This window comes from Narcine bancroftii, chromosome 3 (genome assembly GCF_036971445.1).
Source record: "Narcine bancroftii isolate sNarBan1 chromosome 3, sNarBan1.hap1, whole genome shotgun sequence".
NCBI lineage: Eukaryota > Metazoa > Chordata > Chondrichthyes > Torpediniformes > Narcinidae > Narcine > Narcine bancroftii.
Window position 1 is genome coordinate 124,467,570 of NC_091471.1, and position 27,914 is coordinate 124,495,483.

General features: G+C 38.4%; 1 protein-coding gene across 1 annotated transcript in view; it reads left to right on the plus strand.

The window, feature by feature from the left end:
- Positions 1-27,914, plus strand: part of anapc4 (anaphase promoting complex subunit 4) — a 121,565-nt gene that overhangs the window by 85,557 nt on the left and 8,094 nt on the right. Inside the window, exons 18-26 of the mRNA XM_069925028.1 lie at positions 1,882-1,928; positions 3,572-3,628; positions 8,326-8,382; positions 16,007-16,100; positions 16,983-17,080; positions 17,174-17,235; positions 17,422-17,457; positions 17,568-17,669; positions 23,397-23,474. Coding sequence (XP_069781129.1) covers positions 1,882-1,928; positions 3,572-3,628; positions 8,326-8,382; positions 16,007-16,100; positions 16,983-17,080; positions 17,174-17,235; positions 17,422-17,457; positions 17,568-17,669; positions 23,397-23,474 — 631 coding nt within the window. The remainder of the gene's footprint in view (positions 1-1,881; positions 1,929-3,571; positions 3,629-8,325; positions 8,383-16,006; positions 16,101-16,982; positions 17,081-17,173; positions 17,236-17,421; positions 17,458-17,567; positions 17,670-23,396; positions 23,475-27,914) is intronic.

The following is a 27,914-nucleotide window of genomic DNA, read 5'->3' on the forward strand; positions in this document are numbered from 1 at the left end:
AAAGAGAAAGAGAAGAAGAGGTGGTGGGGTATGAAATGTTGAAGAAACCGAAAGGTTGCAGAGAGACTTGGACATCTTAGGAGAGTGGGCAAAGAAATGGCAGATGAGAGACAATGTTGAGAAATCTACAGTTCTACATTTTGGAAGAGGAAATAAACTGGCAGATGATTATTTGGATGGGGAGAAAATTCAAAATTCTTAAGTGCAAAGGGACTTTAGGATCCTCGGACAGGATAACCTAAAGGTTAACCACCAGGTTGGATTGGCAGTAAAGAAAGCAAATGCTCTGTTGGCATTCATTTCAAGAGGAATAGTGTATAAGAGTAAAGAGGTGTTGATGAGACTTTATGGGGGACTGGTGAGATCTTATTGGGAGTACTGTGTGCTGTTTTAGGCCTCTAGAAGGGATATAATGACATTGGAGAGAATGCAGAGAAGATTTACCAGGATGATTCCTGGCATGCAAGGGCTAACAAATGAGGAACATTTAGCAGCTCTTCGACTGTATTCATTGGAGCATAAAAGAAGGAGAGGGGATCTCATGGAAACATTTTGAATACTGAAAGAATTGGACAGAGTAGATGTGAATAAGACGTTTCCTTTGGTGGGTGAATCCAGGACAAGAGGGGACAGTCTTAGAATTAGAATTTGCTATCTTCTAATCCTTTGCCATCTCGCTTATGGCAAAGGATATTTTAAATACCTCTGCTCGGGACACTGCAATTTCTGCACAAGCCTCCCATTCAAAATCTGAGGAAATATTTTGTGAGGCCCATGGGATTTTATCCACCTTTATTTGCCTCATGACAGCAAGCACCTCCTCCTCTTAATATTTATAAGGCCCATGGCTTTGCTGTTGTTTTGCCTCACTTCTCTAGATTTACTGTCCATGTCCTGAGTAAATACAGACACAAGAATTCCATTTAAGATCTCCCCCACCTTTTTTGGCATTATGCACAGATGACCACTCTGATCTTCAAGAACACTAATTTTGTCCATTGCTATCCTTTTGCAATTTATCTGTAGAAGTCCTTGGGATTTTCCTTCACTTGTCTGCCACAGCAACCTCAAGTCAACCAACTATCAATTAGTTAGTTTCCAAGGAAATTAACAATCAACAACTAATGATAGATAAATGAAGAAATTGAAATTTGTAGATTCCTTCAGTCTTTCTTTTAAATTATTGTTGAAGTGGGGAGAAGCATCTTTATTGCCAAGACTTAATTTTCCTTGCAACACCACATTGCCTTATGATTCAAAATTATGCAAGCACTAAAGTGTTTTCTGATGCCCCTATTTAATTATCTCTGTTTGCTGTATCTGCTTGGTGGGATATTGATTTAATCGTGTCTTGTTGTCAAGTGCTGTTACTCACAACTCACTTTTGGAATTCACCTCTACGCACTGAGTTCCTCAGGAGGACCACTTTTCCAATGAGACCAGAAAATTTAATGCAAGAATACAGATTGTTTTCCATATCGCTTAAATATTTTTAAAATATGTACTTCAGTTAAAAAAATATCATTTTCTGTGCTCCCTTCAATTTTTTTTACATTAATAACTTCTCTGATAGTTTTATTTTTTCATGCAACTAGTTATCAACAGTTTGATAAACTGCTTGTTTCAAGATTATGCATTATTTTTCATATAAAAATAAAAAAACTGGCAATCTGAAATAAAAACAGAAGGCTGCTTGAAACTGTTCTGTTGATGAGTCTGACTTGAAATTGTCACTCTTTTCCTTTCATCAGATGCTATCTGACCTGTAGGATGTTTCCAGCATTTTCTGCTTTTATTTTCTGTGATGAATGTTTCTATTTTAATGAAAAGAAGATAAAACAGCTATACATATCAATGCTAATCCTTTATTTTGTTTTTCAGCAATGTTGAGAATGTCTGATGACCATGTTCTGCCAGAGCTAAACAAGGTATTTTGCACTGATTCATCAAAAGCTTCAGAATATGATCAGATTCACAGTGAAAACATACATTATATGGTCCAATTTAATGTTGAAAAATCTTCCTTGGCATTTTACAGATATTTGTCATAGACAAAAAAAAAAATTGAAGATGCCAAGAGTGACCAAAAGCATAGATAAAAAAGTTGGTGGAAAGATGAGGGCTTTATGAATCAAAAATTAAAACCCAGGGCAGGAACCAAAGATACCTGCACAGGATTGAAAGAGAGGCTGGGGGAAACATCCAGTAGGCCGGAGGCAGGGGGACAGAAAGTTGAAGTACCTGGAATATGAATACAGAAAGATGGCATTTGAATATTGCCCATGACAAAGATTTGAGATTTAGGAATAACAAAAATTAACATAACAAAATGCAATACTGGTTGGCAATTAATGTTTGATGCTCCCCAAGGATTTTATTTTGCCCCCACTATATGAAATTTAAAAAGTTAATCCTTAATGCTTCCTCTTTAAGACCGGAGACATTAATTTCCTGTTAAGAAGAATTATTACATTTTCTTTTATTTAACCTAGTCTTGATGAAGCATTATAAACAATTCCAATGTAATTTTAAAATATTCTTTTAAAAAGTGAAAATATTTATAAATAGTTAGAGGAAAGTTTAATTGTTGTACAGTTAGTAGTTAAGTAACATCAGGGTAGAGATGGGCAAAATCTCCCAAAATGCCTACATTTTTGTGTTTTGACTACATTGAGCACTTTCCCCTTGCCCATCATTGCCGTTGTTGAATTTACACCAGAGCTTGGCAGTGATTTTGTCCATGGAACAGCATTGGCCTTATCAGTGTGCTCTGAAGATACCTGCCTTTAAAGCATACTCAGATTCCTCCTCAGTGCTCAGCACCACCCAAAAGCTGGCAATAATAGAACCTCTGGCACAGCTTCAGTAGATTTGCCCAAAGCTAAGCAACAATAAAGCTCTGCCAGTTGTTGCTTCTACATTTTTAGCCAGTCTAAAATTTAAAAAATATACATTTGAAAAAATTCAAAATACTTGCGAAATATGATTGATTAACCTGTGAAAAGATAGTTTAAATTTTAGGCTGCAGTCCTTCATCAGAACACACTTGTACTTTGTGGAAGTAGAAAGGAAGGCAATATAGCTGTGATTACATGGTGTGTCTTCATTGACTTCACTAAGTTACAATAATTTCTGGTTTTAGAAGAAAATGAGTGGGTTAGGTAGCATTCTATTTCATAAAAAAATGTTAGCTGAATTTATTACTCAGCAGCAAACATTACTTATTCCCAAATATAATAACAAATAGAACTGAAATTCATGCTCCATCATATTTTAGAATTTTATATTAGGTAAGTATATCAAGGAATACAGAATAAAGCAAAGAAAGTCAGCTTAGAGTACAGATTAGTCTTGATCCAGTTAAATGACAGAGCAGATGCAAAGGGCTACTCTGGTTCTGAATGACACTACAATGTAGACATATAACTACAAATGTATGAATGAAAATAATTGGTTTAGAACCATCTTTATGAAACTTGTTGATCAAAATGGTGAAATTATTGAGATTTACTAAATCAAATGGAAACTTAGGGGTCCTTCAGTTCATTGATAACTTCATTTTAAAATACAGATGACACACAGAGATGTATCCTTTGTGGCTGATTTCCTGTCTGAACACTTTAAAGAGGTAAGTTTTCAGTATCACCAAATTTCATGACTCGTCCATGACAATAAATTCTGATTCAGTTATTCCTTTTTCAGTATATTCCTTTTTCAGTATATTCCTCACAATTAACATTATTAATTGGAGAGAGGGGAAAACACCAGAGCTTGCATTTTATGTTGTGCAGTTAACATTTCACAGGAGCATAATCAAAAGTAAATGGTGTTGGTCTGAATAAATTGTATTGGACAAATAAACAAAAGGTTGACCAATGGCATAGATTTGAAGGTGAGTGTTATTTATTCAAGATTCCTTTATTGTCATGTAATATTACACAAATTGTTCTCCTGCCGAGGCAGAGACGACATTAGTATTGGCAAGTAAGAGAGAAAGAGTAGCAAAATTGAGTCTCTTCAGAAATGCTGAGTGTCTGGGTTTGTCTCCAGTGTTCCTTCAGCCTCTGCAACTGCACAGACCCAAGTTCGATCCATTGGCAACTCGAACTCCATTTCCAAAGTTCCAACGTGATTGGGAAGCCTTCAGTGCCTAAGGCCCTTGATCAATCCTTCTTGCCCTCAGCACCCTTATGAATCCCAGTTCCTGTGAGTTCCTCGAGTGCAAATGGCTGATCACCTGCACCCTGTGAGAGTCCTTCAGTCTCTGAGCCCCTCGCAGGTCTGCTGCCAAGGTCGTCATCTTGTAGGGTTGTCATTTCTACTTTTCCTTCTCAGTGGGGGGGGGGTGTTCTCCCTATTTCTGGTGCCCTGCGTTGGTCCTATGTTCTTTCAGAGTCTTCAAACCCTTGTGACTGCTGCCAAGCATAGGTGCCGATATCTTGGGTACAGACGCCACAGTTGCATGATTTTAATTTAAAAACACCTTTGGCTCCTTTAACAGGCCTTTTAAAGCTTGTACGAAGCCGCCACCTTTGGACTGGGCAGTTGGACCCTGCGGAACAGTACCGTGTCCTTGCCTCCTGCAGCATCGCTGCCATTACAGCAGCTCTGGCAGCACTACCGTTTTTTTTTAATATGATGAGAGAATTTAGGAGAGAATGATCTTGGAAGATGATAGAGCTGAAAAGCGTTACAGAGATTGTAGACAGACAAGGCTATAGAGCACACATGTCAAACTCTGGCCCGCGTTATAATTATATTTGGCCCGCAAGAATCATATCAAAAATGTATTAGAGGTGGCCCGCTGGCCTCCGCGCCAGTATAGCGCATGCACAATAACTGCTGTGTCCCAGGGTGAGAGAGCGAGAGAAAAATCCTGGTCCTTGAAAAGTAGTGGTGGGTGTTTTTATAAACACGCTGTCGTGTCCCCCCGTCCACCCCTCCACCGCAGCGCAGCCTGGCAGGTGTCAGGGGAAGCCAAGGCCGCTTCCCAGCGCCCGGAACCCCAGTGGCACAGCGTTTCTTGGAGCTGCAGATGGAGTCTGGACGCCGGAGGGAAGATTGGGGCTCCCCGCCGGGCGATGGGGGCGCCGGCCACCGGCCGCCCTGCGCCTTCCCACCGGACCAGCAGCGGATGCCCGGAGTACACGTAGAGAGCGATGCTGGTCGGGCAGGTAGGGTGGAACCCCCCCGCCAATCTCGGGAGTGGCGTGGGCTGGATCGGGATTAGCCGCGCTCACCTGCTCCTCCACCGCTGACCGGGATCCCAGCGCGGTCCTGAGCGCGGAGACTGCCCTGGAAAGGTCCTGGGACACCGGCACGGAAAGAAGAGCAGGGTCCGTAGAACATTACAGATCAGAAACAGGCCCTTCGGCCCTTTGACTCTACCTCGTGAAAACCCAACACTGGAGAAACTCAGCGGGTTAAACCGTATCCTTTATCCAGCAGAGAGGTACCTGACAATGTTTGGCCCTTGATCCCCCTCATCAATGTATGAGCGAAAGTCTGTGGTTCTCATAAAAACACCAGAAGGGAGAAACTCAGCAGATCAAAGGGGGTCCGGGAGAAACTCAGCAGGTCATAGGGGGATCCGGGAGAAACTCAGTAGGTCAAAGGGGGGTCCGAGAGAAACTCAGCAGGTCAAGGGGGAGGGGTCCGGGAGAAACTCAGAAGGTCAAGGGGGATCCGGCAGGAACTCAGCAGGTCAAGGGGGGTCCGGGAGAAACTCAGCAGGTCAAGGGGGGTCCGGCAGAAACTCAGGGGGGACTGACCTCGCCAGGACCGTTGCCCACTCCCCCTCCCTGCCGCAGGCCGACCCGCGACTCACGGTGACGGGGCCGCTGATCCGCCGAGATGCCGCCCTGCAGCGAGAGCCGATGCCCCCGCACTGTCGTTGTCCAACCCGATCACCCGCAAACCCCGCCCTCCCGCACACAGGCCTGAGTAAGGATTATGAACTTTAATCTCAGGATAAAACGATCTTCCAATAGTTTCATGTCACAGTGATAAATATATTCCTGGTTAAAAATGGTCCTGCACCTGGATACAAGCTCATTAGGCATAAAACTTGAAAAGTGTGTAAATCAAAGGATATCTGTAGCAATGGAAAAAGGGCATGGCAAATAACCCTGCTAGAGTTCATGCCCACAATCAGTCACCCATTTGATTTTTTCAGGAATCATGTTATTCTCCCACATTCTCAATAGCCCTCAGATTTTACTATTCGACAGCACACTAGCAACATTTGACAAATCCTCTATAGAGAAATATTATTTATTGAATATTTTATTTCTCATTTGTTAATGCTTCTGGAAAGACTATTATTAAACATTTATTTTAATAAGAAAAAGTTTAACATTACATATGTTGAAAGAAGAGAAAACATGCATATGTTGTTGAAAATTTTCAATAAATATTTAGTTCGGCCCTCGACTTAGTCCAAGTTTTTAATTTTGGCCCTCCGTGAATTTGAGTTTGACACCCCTGCTATAGAGGATTTGAAATTTGTCGATCTAAAATTTGAAATTGGACAGGTTAGTGACCACATAGAGGATGTGAATGGGATGCTGAGAGCTTGGATACTTTTAGTATACAGGCTGCTACAGTTTAGCATGAGGCAAGGTGGATAGTGTAAGAGTTTGTTGGAATAGTGAAAGGCATGATAGGATTTCAGGATCAGTTGAGCTGGCACATGGCTAGTGTCGAGCATGTTAACAGGCATGGAAGGAGTCAGTCTTGGAGTTTTCATGAATATATTTTCTGAACTGGCTTCCATGTGTAAGACTGAAGTTAAGCATTATCTGGTTTAATGTCCAATAGCTATCTGGAAGAGGAGCAGAATCAGTGGCATGGAAACAAAGTTCAGGGTCTTGACAAAAGGCTAGAGCTTCAGTCATTTCAATACAAACAAAAACAAGTAAATGCCACCTGCAGAAACATAGCCAGCATTTTATATATAGTTTTTATGCCATAAAGAAATGTCTATTCGTGAAGCCCTGGATTAAAGCCAGTTAGTTGTCTTGGCATTTTAGTGATGGGTAACTTAATACTACATGCTTGTTTCAGGAAACGAGATAAAGAGTTTTTGATACTCATTTAATTCCTTTCAGGTGGATAGAGTTAATCATTTTAAGTACTATTGCCTAAAGCCATCTGTTATATTTATTCCACCGACCATTTTTATCCCTTTTTTCATAGGATATTAATTGTGAATATTGAACAATCTGAAAGTTATGGAGAACTTATTGAATGGTTTTCCATTTCACCTAAATTATGGTCAACCTCAAGATCCACCTGGATTTTAGTAAAGCTTCTAATGCTGTCTCGACATACTCAGTTTAATTTGTTTAATACATGGATCAAATGCAGTTACACAACGGAAACCAGACCTTTTGATGCCATCAAACATATCAACAAGCATCCATTTATGCTAATACTACACTAATCCCATTTTATTCTCCCCTTACTCCAACCAGCTCCCCATATTTTACCACTCTATGCACTAGGGGGCAATTAACCTATCATCCTACTCGTCTTTGCAATGTGAGAAGAAATTGGACCATTCGGAGGTCCGGGTTGCCAGGTTGCTGATGGGTCTATCATCAAGGACACTCACCACACAAGCCCTGCCCTTTTCTCACTGCTACCATCAGGAAGGAGGTACGGGAGCCTGAACCCAAAATTACAAAACAACAACTTCTTGCCCTCCACCATCCGATTTCTGAATGGACGATGAGCCTCTGAACACTTCCTCACTTTTTCCCTTTTTTGCACAAATTATTAATTTTTTTAAATTAATAATTTTCAGAATTGCAGTTTTCCACCTGTGATGCTCAATACTACTGCCGCAAAACAACTAATTTCATAACGTGTTTATAACAATAAACCTGATTCTGATTCTGAGGCAGCAGGCTCTACTAACTGCACCATCATCCATACTAACTGCACCTGCAGCCAAAAATCTGAAGGAACAATTTAAAATTAGGTATTGTATAGAGGGAGATGAGGTGAATCAACTTAACAAAACAACCAACAACCTGGATCTCTGAAAAGTCACCCAGTTCTTTTGCTGGATTAATACAAAATCCTAATTCTGAAAGATTGAAAAGCTGTCAAGAAATGTGAAGATTCACGCCTATAAGATATATTCAACTAGTGCAGTAGATTAAGTAAATTTTTCAAATGAAAAACATGCATATATGATTTTTGCACATGAAACTTGTTTTGGAATATGATGTATATAACAGTCTTCTTCTTGCTTTCTTAAGAAGTTGTCACCTATATTGTCACAGTTTTCAATCATGGTTTCTTTCTCAATTCTTCAAGGCACCAGAACTTTATGATCAAAAAGGTCAATATTTTAATGTCGAGAGAGTTGGTCAGGTATGCCTTTTTACATTTTTTTGTGGCTTAATACAATCATACATCGCTTAACATCCATGATACGTTCTGTGATTTGGATGTTGTGCGAACACCATATTATATACTGATGACAGGTTATTAGAAGTGGCATGGGTGCCAGGGTAATTAAACCATTCCATAACAGCAACATTTGGTGCTGTGGTATTTCTGCATTAGAATAATTGTTACAGCACATTTTCACCTGCTAGGCCACAGGTTCAAACATCACTAATTTTGTACTGGAACATGGTGCCTGGAGAAATGGACTCGGGCTAATTTTCTGAAACATTTCTGCTGGATGTTCATAGAGTTCCTTCAGTCTGTGGCAGCAGTTCTGACAATGTAGGTGACGAGAAGCATTTTGCAGTAATGACAAACAGAGCTGTGATGGAGAGGATCACTGAGCGAATTGAGCAAGCTCAGATCCAAGAGATACGTCCGCTATGTCCTGTTCTCCGATCGTGATTTCTGAACCATTGTATATTTGGTCAGACATTGCCCAGACAGACTTTACTTCATTTTTTTTAAACATTGAAGAATTTTAAATGTAAATTAATTGTTTTCTATTTTCAACTTGAAAATAATGTTTATTTTGGGAGGAGTCACGTGATGGAGTAGTGGCCGGTCAGGGAATTGCAGCCCTCTCCCGAAAAGTTTTTTAGAAAAAACACACAAAGCACAAAGGTACAAGATTAAAATTTATAATAAAGTAAAAATAAAGGTGAGAAGAAAATGGCAGCGAAGAGAGAAAAGTCAAAAATAACGGGAAGAAAAGAGGAAGAAAGAATGTCGGAAGAAGAAGGTGAAGGCCTTACCTGTCCGAAGAGGCCTGCCGCGGAGAGAGAAGCCCGCTCCCGCAGGTCAGTGGAAGTCCCGGGCTCAGGACTACAAAAATGGCTCGCAGAGCCGAGTAAAAGTGCGCAACCGCGCATGAAGAAAAACACATTGACGGGAGGGGGAACAGCTGCGGAGTCAATCTCCACAGCTGAGAGAGACACCTGCAGCACAGCAGCAGGTGCAGAACACAGACAATAACGACAACAAGAAAGAAGAGGGTAAAAAGAAAACAAGGAAACAACAGATGGTCAATCCAGAGGAAGAAGAAGAAGAAGAACAGAAAGAAGTGGAAGAAGAAGAGAAAGGCAAGACAATGGATGTATCTTTTTTTAAAGAATATATGGAATCAGTGAAAGAATGGCAATTACAAGAATTTAATGAGATAAAAAGAAGAATTAAGAATGCAGAAGAAAAAATGAACAAAATGGAAAAGACCATGTCAGAGATAGGAAAAAGAGTGGAAAATATGGAAGAATGAGAAATAATTGTAGAAATGGAAGTAGAGGAATTAAAAGAGAAATTAGAAGAATCTAATAAAAAAGTTAAAGAGGCACATGAGCTGTTTGCTCAGAAGATAGATATAATAGAAAACTATAATAGAAGAAATAATATAAAGATAGTGGGCCTTAAGGAAGATGAAGAAGGCAAGAATATGAGAGAATTTATAAAAGATTGGATCCCCAGGGTCCTAGGAAGACCAGAATTACAGGAAGAAATGGAAATAGAGAGGGCACATAGAACATTACCCCGAAACCACAACCACAGCAAAAACCAAGATCCATTTTAGTAAAATTCTTAAGATATACAACAAGAGAAAATATATTGGAGAAAGCAATGAAGAAAGTAAGAGAGGACAAAAAGCCACTGGAATACAAAGGTCAAAAAAAAATTTTCTATCCAGACATGTTTTGAACTCCTGAAGAAGAGGAAGGAGTTCAATACAGCAAAAACGATCTTATGGAAAAAAGGATATAAATTTATGTTAAAGTACCCAGATGTACTTAAAATAGTTATTCCAGGGCAACAAAACAGACTATTCTCGGATCCAGAGGAAGCAAGGAAATTTGCAGAACAACTACAAAACAAACAGAGAGATGAAGACATGTAATGAGAGTAAAAATGACCACGATCTATATGTATGTGTGTAAAGAGGTATATGTGTGTGTATATATATATATATATATACCATGACTACCAGCCCCCCCACATCTCCATCGGGCACACAAAACTCAAAACGGTCAACCAGTTTACCTATCTCGGCTGCACCATTTCATCAGATGCAAGGATCGACAATGAGATAGACAACAGACTCGCCAAGGCAAATAGCGCCTTTGGAAGACTACACAAAAGAGTCTGGAAAAACAACCAACTGAAAAACCTCACAAAGATAAGCGTATACAGAGCCGTTGTCATACCCACACTCCTGTTCGGCTCCGAATCATGGGTCCTCTACCGGCACCACCTACGGCTCCTAGAACGCTTCCACCAGCGTTGTCTCCGCTCCATCCTCAACATCTATTGGAGCGCTTTCATCCCTAACGTCGAAGTACTCGAGATGGCAGAGGTCGACAGCATCGAGTCCACGCTGCTGAAGATCCAGCTGCGCTGGGTGGGTCACGTCTCCAGAATGGAGGACCATCGCCTTCCCAAGATCGTGTTATATGGCGAGCTCTCCACTGGCCACCGTGACAGAGGTGCACCAAAGAAAAGGTACAAGGACTGCCTAAAGAAATCTCTTGGTGCCTGCCACATTGACCACCGCCAGTGGGCTGATAACGCCTCAAACCGTGCATCTTGGCGCCTCACAGTTTGGCGGGCAGCAACCTCCTTTGAAGAAGACCGCAGAGCCCACCTCACTGACAAAAGGCAAAGGAGGAAAAACCCAACACCCAACCCCAACCAACCAATTTTCCCTTGCAACCGCTGCAATCGTGTCTGCCTGTCCCGCATCGGACTTGTCAGCCACAAACGAGCCTGCAGCTGACGTGGATTTTTTACCCCCTCCATAAATCTTCGTCCGCGAAGCCAAGCCAAAGAGTGTGTATACATGAATATATCCGTATTTAGAGGAAAATATATAGAGTACAGATAAGAATTAATAAGGGAGGGAAAGGGAATAGAGGGAATAAGGAGGGAATTAAAAGAGTGACCTTTGTTACATATGAAAATTGAAATCTTTTTTGGGTGGCTGGGAGTTACGGTCACTGCAAAATCAGTTGACGTTTGCGAGTGAATTCGCAAATCCAAATGGAGAGGGGAGATGTGGTTGCCCGACAAGGGATAAAGGGCAACTCAGGAGGGGGAGGGGAGAATGGGGTTAAAGAAGTTTTAAATAGGAGAATAAGGAAAATGTTTGATGTTTTAGAAATGTCTTATAAAGTGTTCAAAACAAGAAAGCAGAAATGGATAAGAAGGAAAGGTGATGGAGAAACGGAAAGGGAAGATAAACAAAATATGAAATGGCTACGCTGAACTATATGACTTTAAATATTAATGGAATACATAACCAAATTAAAAGGAAGAAACTGCTAAATTTATTGAAAAAAGAAAAAATTGATATAGCATTTGTGCAAGAAACACATTTAACTGAATTGGAGCACAAGAAATTAAAGAGAGATTGGGTAGGACACGTAACTGCAGCGTCGTATAATTCAAAAGCAAGAGGAGTAGCTATATTAATTAGTAAAAATGTGCCAATTAAAATAGAAGAGGAAATAATAGATCCAGCAGGGAGATATGTAATGATAAAATGTCAGATATATTCGGAGTTTTGGAATCTACTCAATGTATATTCACCTAACGAAGAAGATCAAAAGTTTATGCAAGATATTTTTTTGAAGATAGCAGATACGCAAGGGAACATATTAATAGGAGGGGATTTCAACCTGAATTTGGATACAAATATGGACAAAACTGGGAAAAAAATTAACAGAAAGAACAAAGTAACCAAATTTATAATTAAATCGATGGAAGAAATGCAACTTTTGGATATATGGAGGAAACAACACCCAAATGAAAACGAATATTCATATTACTCAGGTAGACATAAAACATACTCAAGAATAGACCTATTTTTGTTATCAGCTCATATGCAAGATAAAGTAAGAAAAGCAGAATATAAAGCTAGAATATTATCGGACCATTCACCCTTGATATTGACAATAGAGTTAGAGGACAGCCCTCCAAGAATGTATAGATGGAGATTAAACTCCATGCTACTTAAAAGGCAGGATTTTAGAGAATTAATTGAAAGACAAATTAAAATGTACTTTGAAATAAATACGGAATCAGTGAAAGATAAGTTTATACTATGGGATGCAATGAAAGCGTTCATTAGAGGGCAAATAATAAGTTATGTAACCAAGATGAAGAAGGACTATAATCAGGAAACAGCAGTTGGAAAGGGAAATAGTAAACATAGAAAAAGAATTAGCAATGAAGGAAGATACAACTAAAAGAAGAGAATTGGCAGATGAAAAAATAAAATATGAAACACTACAAACTTATAAGGTGAAGAAGAACATAATGAAGACAAAACAGAAATATTATGAATTAGGGGAAAAAAACGCACAAAATTCTAGCATGGCAGCTTAAGACAGAACAAGCTAAGAAAATGGTATTGGCATCAAGGAAAAAAGACAAATCACATGTAATCCAACGGAGATCAAGGAAAACTTTAGAGAATTCTATGAACAATTATACCAAACTGAAAACGAAGGGAAAGAAGGGAAAATAGATGAATTTTTAACCAAAATTGAACTACCAAAATTACAAATAGAGGAACAAAATAAATTAACAGAACCATTTGAAATAGTAGAAATACAAGAGATAAAAAAATTACCAAATAATAAAACACCAGGAGAGGATGGATTCCCAATAGAATTCTATAAAACATTTAAAGATTTATTAATTCCTCCCCTCCTGGAAGTAATCAACCAGATTGATAAAACACAAAGCTTACCATATTCATGTAAAACAGCAATAATTACAGTAATACTAAAGCAAGGAAAAGATCCACTCGCACCAGCGTCATATAGACCAATATCATTACTTAACACAGATTATAAGATAATAGCTAAACTATTAGCAAACAGATTAGCAGAACATGTACCTAAAATGGTAAATTTAGACCAAACTGGATATATTAAAAAAAGACGCACAACAGACAATATTTGTAAATTTATTAACTTAATTCATGCAGTAGAAGGGAGTAAAGCGCCAACAGTAGCAGTTGCTTTAGACGCAGAGAAGGCCTTTGACAGAGTAGAATGGATTTATTTATTCAAAGTATTGCAAAAATTCAGTTTACCAGAGAAGTATATTAATTGGATTAAAGCATTATATAAGGGGCCATTGGCGAAAGTGACAGTAAATGGATATATATCAAAGCAATTTAACTTAAGCAGGTCAACACGGCAGGGATGCCCACTATCACCCTTATTGTTCGCGTTAGCTATAGAACCACTAGCAGAATTGATAAGAACAGAAAATAATATAAAAGGGATAAAAATAAAAGATAAGGAATATAAAATCAGTTTATTTGCGGATGATGTTATAGTATACTTAACAGAACCAGAACTATCAATAAAAGAATTATATAAGAAATTGAAGGAATATGGAGAAGTGTCGGATTACAAGATTAACGTAAATAAAAGTGAAGCAATGCCAATGAATAATGCGGATTTCTCAAAATTTAAGAAGGAATCACCATTCAGATGGCAAATGCAAGCAATAAGATACCTAGATAAATAAATAAATAAAAATCTCGGCCATCTATATAAACTCAATTATTATCCACTAATGAAAAAATTACAGGACGATTTAGAGGATTGGAAAGATTTACCATTAACACTAATAGGAAGGATAAACTGTATTAAAATGAACATTTTCCCAAGGATATTATACCTATTTCAGGCATTGCCAATACACTTGACAGAGAAATTCTTCAAGGAGTTAAACAAAATAATAAGAAATTTTTATGGAAAGTGGGGAAACCGAGGATAGCACTAGATAAATTAACAGAATGGTATAATCAAGGAGGCTTACAACTGCCAAACTTTAAAAATTATTATAGAGCCGCACAATTAAGGTACCTATCAGATTTTTATCAAACAAGGGAAAAGCCAGATTGGACTAGATTAGAATTAGATAAAATAGGGGAAAAGATACCTGAACACATATTATATAAATGGGACGAAAAATTGGTACAACGTAGGAGTTCTCCAGTATTACACCATCTACTCAATATTTGGAAAAAGATTCACGTAGAAAGGAATAAAACAAATTACCAATTACCAAAACTAATATTGATGCAAAATAAGTTACTCCCTTTTACAATAGATAACCTTTCCTTTAGAGAATGGGAGAAAAAAGGGATCAAAAGAATAGAAAATTGTTTTTCAGGAAATAGATTATTATCCTTTGAACAAATGAAAGATAAATACAATATAACTCAAGATACAGTGCTGGCATATTACCAATTGAGATCCTACTTGAAGGACAAATTAGGAAGCAGTCTGAGGTTACCAGAGGGAAGTAACTTTGAATATGTGATTACAGATACAATGATAATCAAAAGATTTATAACAAATATGTATATTAAACTGCAAGAAAAGGAGAATGAGGAAACAAATGGTAAAACTAAACAAAAATGGGAACAAGATTTAAATATAGAGATAAAAAAGGAAACATGGGAGAAATTATGTTCTGGAACGATGAGAAATACAATAAATACGAGGTTACGTATGATACAATATAACTGGATACACAGACTATACATTACATCTCAAAAGTTAAATAAATGGGACCCAACAGTATCTGATAGATGTTTTCGATGTAAAAAAGAAATGGGAACAACAATTCATGCAATCTGGACATGTGAGAAAGTAGAAAAATTTTGGGAAGATCTAAACCAAATATTAAATAAAATTACAGAAAACAATATACCAAAAAATCCAGAGATCTTCCTCCTAAGTAACATAAAAAACAAAGAATTTGGACTTGATTTGGATGGTGCACAAAAAAGATTTGTTAAGATAGCTCTAGCCGTAGCAAAAAAATGTATTATGTCAACCTGGAAATTGGAAGATAATTTGAAAATACAACAATGGTATATAGAAATGAATAAATGTATTCCATTAGAAAAAATAACATATAATTTAAGAAATAATATGGAAATATTTGAACAAATATGGGAGTCTTACATGAAACACAATAGAGAAAACCTACCAGGGACATTCACTACCTAAATTAACAAAAGGAGAAGGAAATGAAAAGAATTGACTCAGTGGAATTTCTTGTTTATTTTTATTGAATGACAACATTGTTTGACTGGTTTAATGTATCTTAGATTTTGTACTTTAAATGGATGGGGGGGGAGGTAGGGAGGGTGGGATGGGAGGAGGGGGGGGAGAAAATGACACTATATATTTGAAAAGGAAAATGTATGTATCATGGTCAATGTGGTTTATGGTGTGAAAAATAAAAAAAAATTTAAAAAAAAGAAAATAATGTTTCTTTTTAAAAAAAAATGGATTTATATCTGAGATAAAGGATTGCTAAGTTGCAGAATCACTGCAGTTGACCCTTGAGGAAGATTTAATATTGAGTGTTACTGAAATTGAAATCGTTGCTGTTGAACTGCGATTTTGGTTAACATTCAAAGAATAAAAATTATTTGCATGTGTATATATATCACTCCTCTCCAGACAAGTATTTCAGAATTAAACTGAAGTTGTTTAACTATGCAAAAATGAAATTTGTTTTGCAGTATTTAAAAGATGAAGATGATGACTTAGTAACTCCTCCAGAGACAGAAGGAAATCCATGGTTTTCTTTCTTACAAAACAGTGTTCATCTTAAAGGTACAGAAGTTCTCTTTCATGTTTGTGGTAGATGAGGTTCTGTGCATGCAAGATTTAGGTAAAATCTGTACCAGACCATGATGTAGTTAATGCTTTTCCTACGTTCTAAACAAGAATGCCACAGAGATAATTGTTGTGCAGAATAAATGGAGTTGTGTTGAATCAAGATTGCTTGATTTGGTTATTGGTCGACTGAAATAGAATACATTCTGCTAATAAACATCAATTCACCTTGATGAACACAAAGTAATGTGTACAGTTGTTTTAAATTGTTAATCAGTTAATTACTTCCTGACAAAAAAGTAATTTTCCTTGGTACATAATAACCAACTGAATGAAAGTGGTACTTAGAAAGCACTTAAAATCTCTGTGTTTCCACTGTATGTCACATTTTTTTTCTTGCACCTTTCAGCAAGTGATCCAAAAAGCCCTCTAGTGGAATAAATATATTTGTTTTTCATGTATTTTGCGTAGTTTCCAAACAAAATATATGAAGAACAGAATACTATTTTGCCAGAAGAATTAGAATTTCACTTTTGTTCCCCAAACCATCAAAATGATTAATAAACTTCACCCTTCTGATATGAGGCTCTATAACTGAACAACCCGATATAAATTTAGAAAATGAGGTTTCTCTTCAGAATATCCCAGCCTGAAACAGAATCATGCCCTTCCAGCAAATAAATCCCCACAACAGGGAACCTCTGACAACTTTTCCCTCACAAAATTTCCTTCAGTTTCTTGTTTAAGTAGGGGTTTGTCGACCAACTCAAAGAGGCAGGTCTGGCTGTTTGGACAAACTTTCTTTCAATTTTGCATGCAGTTATTAGCTAATGATAAACTATTATACCACCATAATTATTAATTTTAAACTATTTTCAGAGAGCCCTTTGCTTTTTCCATATTTTCCGAAGAAATCGTTACATTATGTTAAAAGGCTAGTGGAAGGACAGATTGATATTTGCCTACAAAAACCAGCTGTAAGTATTCTAACATAAAGTCTCTTCGATCAAAATAAAATAATGCCAAATATGGGATCAGGAGTTTTCTTTAAATCATTTTGTGTTTCATAGGAAGTCATTGGAAATTCAGTATGTCAGGTTCTCTACATGGCACTATATAAGTTACATCCAAGGTAAACCATTTTTACAATAAAATAATTTTCACCAGTACTAAATTAATCAATTAATTATTTACATTGAATAATATATTGTGTGTGTGTTTGTTTCGAAGCATATTCAACTACAGTTTTTACTTGAATACTATCCATTCTTTGTTATTTAATAAAGCAGTGTATCGATGTGTTTCTGTTTTGTTTCAGTGACAGTGTTGTGCCCAGATTTTCATTAACATCTTTGTAAGTTCACTGTTCAATTGTTATTGGGATACATTTTTTTTTAGGGGGCTTTTGTTTTTCCATTTTTTCCGGAAACTAAACTAAAATCTGCATATTTTCTTTCTTTGTAGTTGGAATGATAAGTCTTCAAATTTGCAATATGTAGTATTCACAATGCATAGCACTGAATCTCCCAGAATCTACATAATGCGAAGGCCCACAGACCTTTCAAGGTAAAATTGCAAGAGAGTGTGATCATTTTACATTCTAATGATTCTATATTGTGTTTTTTTTTTGGTTCTGTGGAAATTGTACCAGAATTTTTATATTTTAATATTAAAACTTGTAGCAACTGTTATGAGAATGTTAATAAATGTGGATTTTGTATCTGTTATTAAGAGATATGTGCAAAATATATGCTAGCATGGAAAATTACATCAGCCAAACCCCACAGTCCCACCTGGGTTGGATCCAGTTGGTCCTGTACCAAGTCAAGTGTTAAGGACTAGATAGTGCCTAGAGATGATGTAGAGATTGTAATTCTGAGATATCACTCAAAGTAGGCAAAGTTGTAGTCACATTTTTATCTTTTATCACTCTTCTAAATATCTCTGACTTTAATTATCTGCCTCAATTTTAATAATTTTTTTTATCAAGTTAACTATAGACACCTGGAAATATATTGAAAAAAAAAAGTACCTTTTAAAAAGTGTAACCTGCTTTCCCCATAGTTTCCAAATTGTGTGGCCTACAAACCTCATTAAAATTAATGAGGTTTTTCACCTTGCTCCAGGTCTGGGAGGGCGATTCTCCACATGCTGGACCCTGCTAATGACAAGATGAACTGACAAATTTATCTCTAAGATCAGACTTCTGGAGATCACAAATGCCTGGGTTTGGGATTTGTTTCACTTTGAACAGCTAATTGTCAGTGCTTCCAATTTGAACTGTCAGTTAAAGTCAGCACAATTTTTAAAATGTCTTCAGTTTCTCAAGCCATATTTTCTTTTATTGGGTTGTCTATGTCTTTGAAACTCTATTGAAACCATTACAAATAGTTTTAGTATACCAGCCTTGCTCATGTGATTGGTATTTATGTATAAGCTTTGTTAGGTGTTAAAACATATTCAACCATAAGACCTTCTTGATTATTAATCAAGAAATCTGATTGGCTTTCCTCTCTCCAATTGATGTCTTTTGGAGCCATTTAGGATGCCTTTAATGACGAGCATCTGAGGGGAATTAACTCACCATTCACTGGATCCTTAATCTAATGATTGATCAGCTACTAACTGAATAAACTGAGTTTGATTTTTATTCATAAATTATGGGCATTGTTGTTGAGGCTGATTTTTAACCTCCATTCCTACGTACCATTGAGAAGGTTGTAATGAGCTACGTTTTTAGCTGGTTTATTTCAGATCATAATTATATGTTGTATAAAAATGTTTCTGATGCCACCTCCGAATCTTCTGGTAATCACTTGAAAAGCATTTATGTAACTGAAATGCATTCTCTTAAGGTCCTTGCATTCGTTCTGAAATGTAGTAACTAAAACTAGATGAAGTACTCTTGTGGTATCTCACTGTGTTTTATTGAGGTTCCACATGATATTTTTATACTCATTGGTTTACTTGTAAAGCCCAAGATCTCTTCTGCATTATTAACTGTTTTATCAATATGCTCTGCCATCCTTCCTTTGCACAGATTTTGCTTTTCCTACATTTTGTTTCTCAATGAATCATGTCATATACATTTTCATTTTGTTTTGGTATTGCCAAAATGTTTCACATTGTGCTTCTCTACACTGAATTTGACTAGTCCCTCGTCTGTCCATTCCACTTCTATATTCCTTGTTTTTCATTATCATCAATAACATGAATCAAAAATTGCAGCACATTGACTCCTGGGGACATAACTGTCACTATCTCCAAACTGGAAAAGAATAAGTAACCAATGTTATCTGATTTCTGTACTTAACCCAGTTCCATATCAGTGTTGACATTGTTTCTTTTATTATTTGAATCCATTTTAGTCAGTGACGTTTATTTGGGATTTTTACCATGAGTCTTCTGAAAATCTATATTATCTGACACATTTCCTCCATCATCCTTTATGTCAAGTCAAAAATTCTCATTGAGATTAATCAACTGTGAATATTTATTTTATTTTCTTTCATATATTTCTCTTAGTCTTGTGTCTTAATTATAATTATGTTCATGTTTTATATAAATGCAGCTAGTAAAACTTCCACTGCATCTGTAAATCTGATGTGACCATAAACTCTTATTCATTCATTCCAAGCAGTACTTGCCTTTAACACATCTTTGTTGGCTCACCTGTATTAACACAAACTGTTCCAACTGACTTTTTTTTAATCTTATTTGCTCACAACTGAGATCAGTCGAACTAGTTTGCATTGCTGTTATTGTCCTTGCATTCTTTAAGGGAGGATTGGAAATTTAGAACCAGTGCCTCTGAAACTTCAACCCCCGTTTCCCTTAGTTGCAAAGGAAGTATCCCATGTTCTCCAAGTCAATTATCCACATTGGAGCATCACCAGCATTTATAGTCTGTCTTACAATTTGTGTCCCATTCATTATTTCTGTTAAGTTATTGATCAACACAAAAGTTATTTTCAACACACAAATGTGCTGGAGAAACTCAACAGGTCGCACAGCATCCATAGGAAGGGCCCTTTGTCAAGCATGTACACTTGACCCCAGCATCTGCAGATTTTCCTGTTAAACAAAAGTACTGTTTTCCAGCCATGCCTTCTGCTTTTTGATTTTTAATTACCATCCCACACGCCCATTCTTTCACCATTACTTTCTTAATAGGTGACTAAAGAAGACTTTGAATTCTCTTTTTTGTTAGCTGTCACACTTTTCATGTTTTATCTTTGTTACTTCCATTTTCATTTCCAATTTGATCTAGCTGCAGTTAGATTTGTTCTTTTTTGAATTAATTTGACACACCTCTTTTTCCTTCATCATGTTCGATCTCTTTTCTCACAAAGGGTTTTCAGCATTGTCTATCCATCCTCCCCCTTCCAAGTGAGTGTAGTTAGACTACCTGGATGACATTTGAAAGGCCACCAATTTTTCATTTGCAGTTTTGCCTGGCAGTCTTTGCTTCAAGTTCACTTGAAGCAGGTCCCCTCTCAGCTCACTGAAATTGATCTTCCAATTAAGACATTTGAAGCTCGAAAACTTGCCCTTTTCTATTGCTACTTATAGAAATACTCCATAATAGCAATCAGTGATGTTAACTGTAGTGTGAGGCTTGCACTGAATGTTACAGAACAGCCTGTCTTATCTCCCTGACTCTTGAATTTCATATACTTCCTGTATTTCTACCAAAGACTCATTCCCCTTGTTCAGCTTCTATGCCTCGTGGTGGTGACCTTTGAATCGCACTCCTTCAAGATATTTCTGAAATAAACTTCAGTTTTGCATTCATTACCTGTTTCTGATTATCCTCAAGAATTTTTTTTAAGCCAAAGGTTACAGTAGACTGTTGGAAAAGTGCAGGTATTGCAGCAGTAATTGAGAAATTAGGTCAGAAGCACACAGCTAGTTTCGAGGCACGTCCATCAACACTGCAGTTGTGATGGTGACTGCTTCCATAGCTTTTCCTGCATTGATCACTAATTCTTGATATTATGGAGCAAATGAAATTAACACTTTTGCTGAAGTTAGCTGGAATTATATCAACCTTGATCATGGCTTACTGGTTTCTATCATCAGTTCCTCCAGCATTTAATTGTTTTTATTACAATCACAGTGTCAGCAGATTATTGTGTCTGACTCTACGATCATTGAAAATGTGTAGGTTCCTGAAGCGACCTCTGCCTGTTAGCCTCAATTTTCTGACTATTGTTTGTGACAGGATGTGACAGAAATGCGGAGTTTGTTCTGAACAGGTGATTGTGGGATCACGACTCTCTAGACCAAACTGTTTTCACTGTTAGGTATGCACAGAAACCTTTATTACAGTTTTGCAGGTGTCATTTCAGTTTTTGATCTATCGCGTGCTGTTGTTGGCAAGGCTTCTTCAATAGATTTTATTGTTGACGGTGGTATATCTCGCCTGAAAGTGATACATCATGATAGAATAAAACACTTCTTCTCATGGTGGCCCATAAATCCTTCAAGTGCTAATTTTGAGCTTGCAGACCCGTTTCTAATATAGTCCATGATGGTGGTTCCAAAGGGGTGTACTAAGACTACAAAATGTTTCTTACCATGTGCCCATATAATTTGTTGGAGGGCTCTCCTGCCAGAACAAGATGCATCATGAGCATGGGCAACACTGTTGGCATAGCAGTGAGCACAACACCTTTACAGTGCCAGTGATTGGGACTGGACCTAGTTTCAAATCCCACACTGTCTGTAAGGAGTTTGTACATTCTTCCCATGTCTGCGTGGGTTAGCGCAAAACCTTTACAGCACCCAGCAATCGGGACCTAAATTCGAATCCCGTGCTGTCTGTAAGGAGTTTGTATGTTCTCCCCGTGTCTGCATGGGTTTTCTCCGGGGGCTCCGGTTTCCTCCCACTCTTCTAAAAAGAATGTACCGGGGTGTAGGTTGATGGGGTTTAAAATGGACGTCACGGACTCATACTACCGAATTGGCCTATTATACTAATTTTGTCTAATTTTTTTTAATTTAAAAAGGAGATTGTGAAAAAGAGGTCACATACTTTATCCCAGATTGTCTCCCTTCACAAATTATAGAACAAATCTTGCCACCATGCTACTCTTGATGACAGGTTTTATCTCTCCTCAGAGAACTTTATGTTCCCTAGCCACTTTGCTCCGTGTGGAAGAGGACCACTGAGGGAAGTTGGTGGACAATAATTGACAAGGGGTTTACTTGCTTGTGCATAACTCAATGGATCGAATGGCCTACTTCTGATCCTATATCTTATGGTCTTATAACTTGATACTATCATTAATGACAGGGCCACATCTTGCTAAGTCTACACCATATGCTGCCTCCTCGGGTGGGTTTGTCCTATTGGGGACCATGAGGAGTTGGCTGAAAGGTATGTTTCTTAGATTGTTGCTGTGTCAGGCAGATCTGTGAGATATCTTTTCCAATTTAGATGTCAGTTCTCTGAAGTTGCCAAAAAAAACCTTTATGAATTTGACCAGCCTGGAGGTGTGGCATAATTATATGATTTTATTATGGTAATTAAAGCTGTTGTCTAAAATTTCCTAAAGATAACTATTCTTAAAATGAGCAGAATTCTTCCTGTTGCAAAAGATGTAGTTGAGCTGAAAGATATACATTTGCGTTATCCCTGGTTTAGGATTAATAATTACCAGCGCAGAATTGTTTGAGAACACAAAATTTTAATTTAGTTAGAAATTGTCTTTTGAAGATCTAAACATTATTTTGCACAGTTTCACTTGGTGTATTACTCTCTTCTCTTTGGCTTGGCTTCGCGGACGAAGATTTATGGAGGGGTAATGTCCACGTCAGCTGCAGGCTCGTTTGTGGCTGACAAGTCCGATGCGGGACAGGCAGACACGGTTGCAGCGGTTGCGGGGTAAAATTGGTTGGTTGGGGTTGAGTGTTGGGTTTTTCCTCCTTTGTCTTTTGTCAGTGAGGTGGGCTCTGCGGTCTTCTTCAAAGGAGGTTGCTGCCCGCCGAACTGTGAGGCACCAAGATGCACGGTTTGAGGCGATATCAGCCCACTGGCGGTGGTCAATGTGGCAGGCACTAAGAGATTTCTTTAGGCAGTCCTTGTACCTCTTCTTTGGTGCACCTCTGTCACATTGGTGTATTACTGCAATCATTAAGATAATATGACTGGTTTGGATTTCAGCTGGAGTTTACCTGAACATGTCAATGTTAGTGAGAGATGGAATTTCTATAATTGGAACATATTAATTGATTACGGTAAATATTTAAAATTCTAATGTTCATCCCATTTGTGATTTCATCTTGCAGATCTGTTTCCAACTGCCTGATTGCAGTGGAGTTTGGAGAATTTTTGGGCATCAACAAAACTGAGAGCAAAAAGGAAAGGTGGTATTCCAGTTTTGTTTCAGTTGGTCATTTTTTTTAAATATAACCTTAAATCTTCACCATGTGATCCTTGAAACAGATGCTCTGATCCCCATCAACTTTGGTATCAGCTTCTAAGTGGGCATGCTCAATAAGCTAGGAGTAGGTCCAGCAGTCCTTTGAGCCTATTCTGCCATTGAATACAAATTAGACAGAATTTAGATGGTCTTCAAGTTGAATGACAAGGCAGTGGCACATCTGTAACTCTTCCTGTTCAATAAACTCCACATGGTGTTGTCAAACTGGAGATTTGAATGATGAAAGTAAGCTCAGTTTTTGAATGGACAAAATAACAAAAAAAATTACTTGTTAGCTTTTTAAAAAATAATTAAGAAAGTAAAAGTAAGTTTATGAAGGATCAGAAATCTCAGTGAGAACAAAGAATGCAGTTTGAGTATTCATGTTATGATTTCAAAGGAAATGGAATAAATTTAAACTTTTGATCTGCCAGGTTCAAAATTTCACTGGAGTCAAATTTGCACGTTTCACTATAGTTGGTATCATTTGGAAAGAAGGTTATTCAGGGAAAAGATTGCTGAGGTAAACAATCCCATCAACAAATCAGAAGTCGTAAGTAGAATTTCACAACAGATATTAAAATGATCAAAAAACCATGCAATATCTCTGCAGTTAAACAGGGAAGTTTGCAGATACTGAGATTGTAGTGCAAAACACAAAAATGGTGGAGAAATTCAGCAGGCCATGCAGTGTCTACAGGAAGCAAAGGATATGACCAACGTTTCATGCTGAGTCCTTCATTAAATATGAACAAAAAGCAAGCAGGCAGGTCCCTTACTAAAAAGATGAGGGGAGGAGAGGGAAGAAGAGGCAGGGGAAGGTACACAGGCCAACAGGCAAGAGGCCATATGGGTTGGAAGGCAGAAGAACAGAAAGCTAAGATAATAGGGGAGGAGGTAGCTCTTTGAATGGAGAGGGGAGGGGTGGGGAGAGAATAGGAGATAGAGGGATAGAGAAAGAGAGAAAAGAGAGATGATGGAGGGGCCTAATGGAATCCAGACAAGCTGATATTAATGCTATCTGGTTAGAGAGTGTCCAGACAGAATATTAGGTGTTGTTCCTAAAATTTGGGGTAGCTTCAGAAGTGCATGAGGCCATGGACAAACATGTTTGTATGGGAATGGGGTATAGAATTAAAATGGTTGGCCACAGAGATCCCACGAAATGATCTCCCAGTCTATGTCTGTTCTCTCCGATATAGAGAAGGCCACAGAACAGGAACATTAGGTGAAATAGATGAGACCTGTAGATTCACAAGTCAAGTGTTGTTTTTTTTTTGGCAGGACTATTTGGGGCCCTAAACGGCGGTGAGGGAGGATATGTTGGTGCAAGTGTAGCATTTCCTGTGGTCACAGGGGTAGGTACTGAGGGGGTGTTTGGTGGGAAGGGATGAGTGGTTGAGGTTGTCCCAGAGAGAACAGTCCCTGTGGAGAGAGGGGAAGATGGTTATGGGGCAGCAGGGTTAGTGTAGCGGTAAGCACAGCAACATTACAGCGCCAGTGACTCAGGTTCGAATCCGGTGCTATCTGTGTGGGATTCCTCCAGGTGCTCCAGTTTCCTCCCACCTTTCAAATGTACAGGGGTTGTAAGTTAATTGGGGTATTCAGGTGGCATGGGCTCCTGGACCGAAGGGCCTATTACTGTGCAGTATGTCTAAATTTTAAATTAAATTAAAATATTAAAATTAAATATAAAAAATAACAATTTAAAGATCTAAATTAAATTAAAAAGTTAAAAATTTGAATAAACAAATAGACTGAAAGATTAGAAAATGTGTCTAGTGGTGGGATCACATTTTAGGTAGTGGAAATTGCAGTTTTTTGGATGGAGAGGCTAGTGGGATGGTGGAGGAATCTTGTCTTTGTTGGGTCTAGGGGTGGAGGGGACTGGGGCAGATGTGTGGGTAAGGCTGAGTTGATGCCAGGAGAGGGGAGGCCAAATATTCTGAAGGAGAAGCCGACACAGGAAAGGCATCCTCAACTCTTCCACTGCAACATGGACAATAAGTGCTGCCTCAGGCATCCATGATGAGTTTGTGCACTTTATCCACTTTGCTGCTAACTTTCGTCCCAACCTCAAATTCACTTGGTACATCGGTACATCTCTGGTAACATTCCCCTTTCTCAATCTCTCTGTCCCCATCTCGGAAGACAAACTCTACAGACATTTTCTCCAAGCCCACCAACCCTCATAGTGAACTCGACTACATCTGTTCACATCTTCACACCCTGTCCCCTGTAATGATTCTTATTCCTTTCTCTAAATTCCTTCGTCACATCTGTTCCCAGGATGAGGTCTTCCATTCAGAACATCCGAATGTCCTGCTTCTGGAAAACAATGTGGCTTCCCCATTGCTGCCTTCAACACAGCCTTAACCCACATTTCCTCTGACCCCCCTCCACCCCTAGACACAACAAGGACAGGATTCAGATTTCAGATTTATTGTCAGAGTACGTATCACATATAACCCTGAGATTCCTTTTTCCTGTGAGTGCGGCAGAATTACCACTAATTGGTACTGCAAAAAATAAACTGTACACAGAATAAAAAATGTAAATAAACAAAGAACTGTAAACAAATAATAAATGTATATAAAGTGACTGTGAAATACAGAGAGAACAAAAAGATAATCAAGAAAAAGTCCTTAAGTGAGTCTCTGATTGAGTTTGTTGTTGAGGAGTTAGATGGTGGAGGGGTAGCAGCTGTTTCTGAACCTGGTGGTGTGAATCTTGTGGCACCTAGACCTCTTCCCTGATGGCAGCTAGAACAGTGTGTTCTGGGTGGTGAGAGTCTTTGATGATCACTGCTGCTTTCTGATGGCAGCGTTCCCTGCAGATGTTCTCGATAGTGGGGAGGATTTTGCCTATGATGTCTTGGGCTGTGTCCACTACTTTTTGGAGGATTTTACGTTCAGGTGTATTGGTGTTCCCATTATCAGACTGTGATGTAGCTGGTCAGCACACCTCTAGAAATTTGCCAGAGTTTCTGATATAATACCAAACTTCCGCAAACTCCTGAGAAAGTAGAGGCGCTGACATGCTTTCTTCACGATGCAATTGATGTGTTGGGTTCAGGAAAGATCCTCCGAGATAGTGACTCCTAAGGTCTTAAATTTGTTCATCCTCTCCACCTCTGATTCCCCTAATGATCAATGGATTGTAAACCTCTGGCTTTCCTTTCCTGAAGTCCAACAATCAGCTCCATAGTTTTAGTTTTGGTAACACTGAGTGCATGGATGTTGTTGGTGCACCATTCAACTAAGTTTTCAATCTCCATCCTGTATGCTGGCTCATCCCCTTCCTTTGTACAACCCACTACTGTGGTATTATCAGCAAATTTGTAGATGGTGTTATTGTCGTAATGAGCCACACAGTCGTAGGAGAAAGTAAGGAGAGCAGGGTGCTAAGAACACAGCCTTCTGGTGCTCCAATACTGATGGGGATTGAGGAGGAGAAGTTCTTACCAATCCTCTCTGATTGTGGTCTGGTGGTGAGGAAATATATGATCCAATTACACAGTGGGGTTTTATCTCCCAGGACTTGGGGTTTTCTGATCATTTTTGAGCGGATGATGGTGTTAAAATGCCAAACTTTAGTCGATAAAAAGCATCCTGATGTATGCACTTTTGCTGTCCAATTGTTCCAGGGCTTTGTGTCGAGCCAGTGAGATGGCATCCACCACTTGTTACTACGATAGGCGAACTGGAATGTAACCAATTGGATTCCATTTGTCTTCACCTACCACTCCACATTTAACATATAATCCTCTGAAATTTCTACCACCTTCAATGTGATCCCACCACTAAACATATCTTCCGTTCTCCACAGGCACTGCTCCCTTTGGGATTCCTTCATCCCTTCCCACTAATTTTCTTCTCAGTACCTACCCCTGTGTTCACAGGAAATGCTGCAATTGAGTCCACACCTCCTACCTCACCACCATTCAGGATCCTAAACAGTCCTTTTAAGTGAAGCAACATTAATGAATCTGCGGGGATCATCTACTACATCCGTTGCTCCCATTGTGGCCTCATCTACTTTGGAGAGATAAGATACAGATTGAGAAATCATTTTGTTGAGCAACTTTGCTTTGACCACCTAATATTCTGTCTGAGAATTCTCCAACCAGATGGAATTAACATTGACCTCCAGTTCCCATTAGGTCCCTCCCCTGTTTCGCTCTCTTCCCCTATCCCTCTGTCTCCTTTCCTCCATTCTGAAAGCTATCCCCTTTGCCAATTGCTTCTTTAAACTTTTTTTTCTCTTCCTCCTTCCTATCCATATCCACCTATGATGTCCTGCCTTTTGGCCTTGAAGATGCATAGCCAAAATCGTGAGACTCCATTTTTGTAAATTAATATTTTCTAGTATATTATAAATTAAC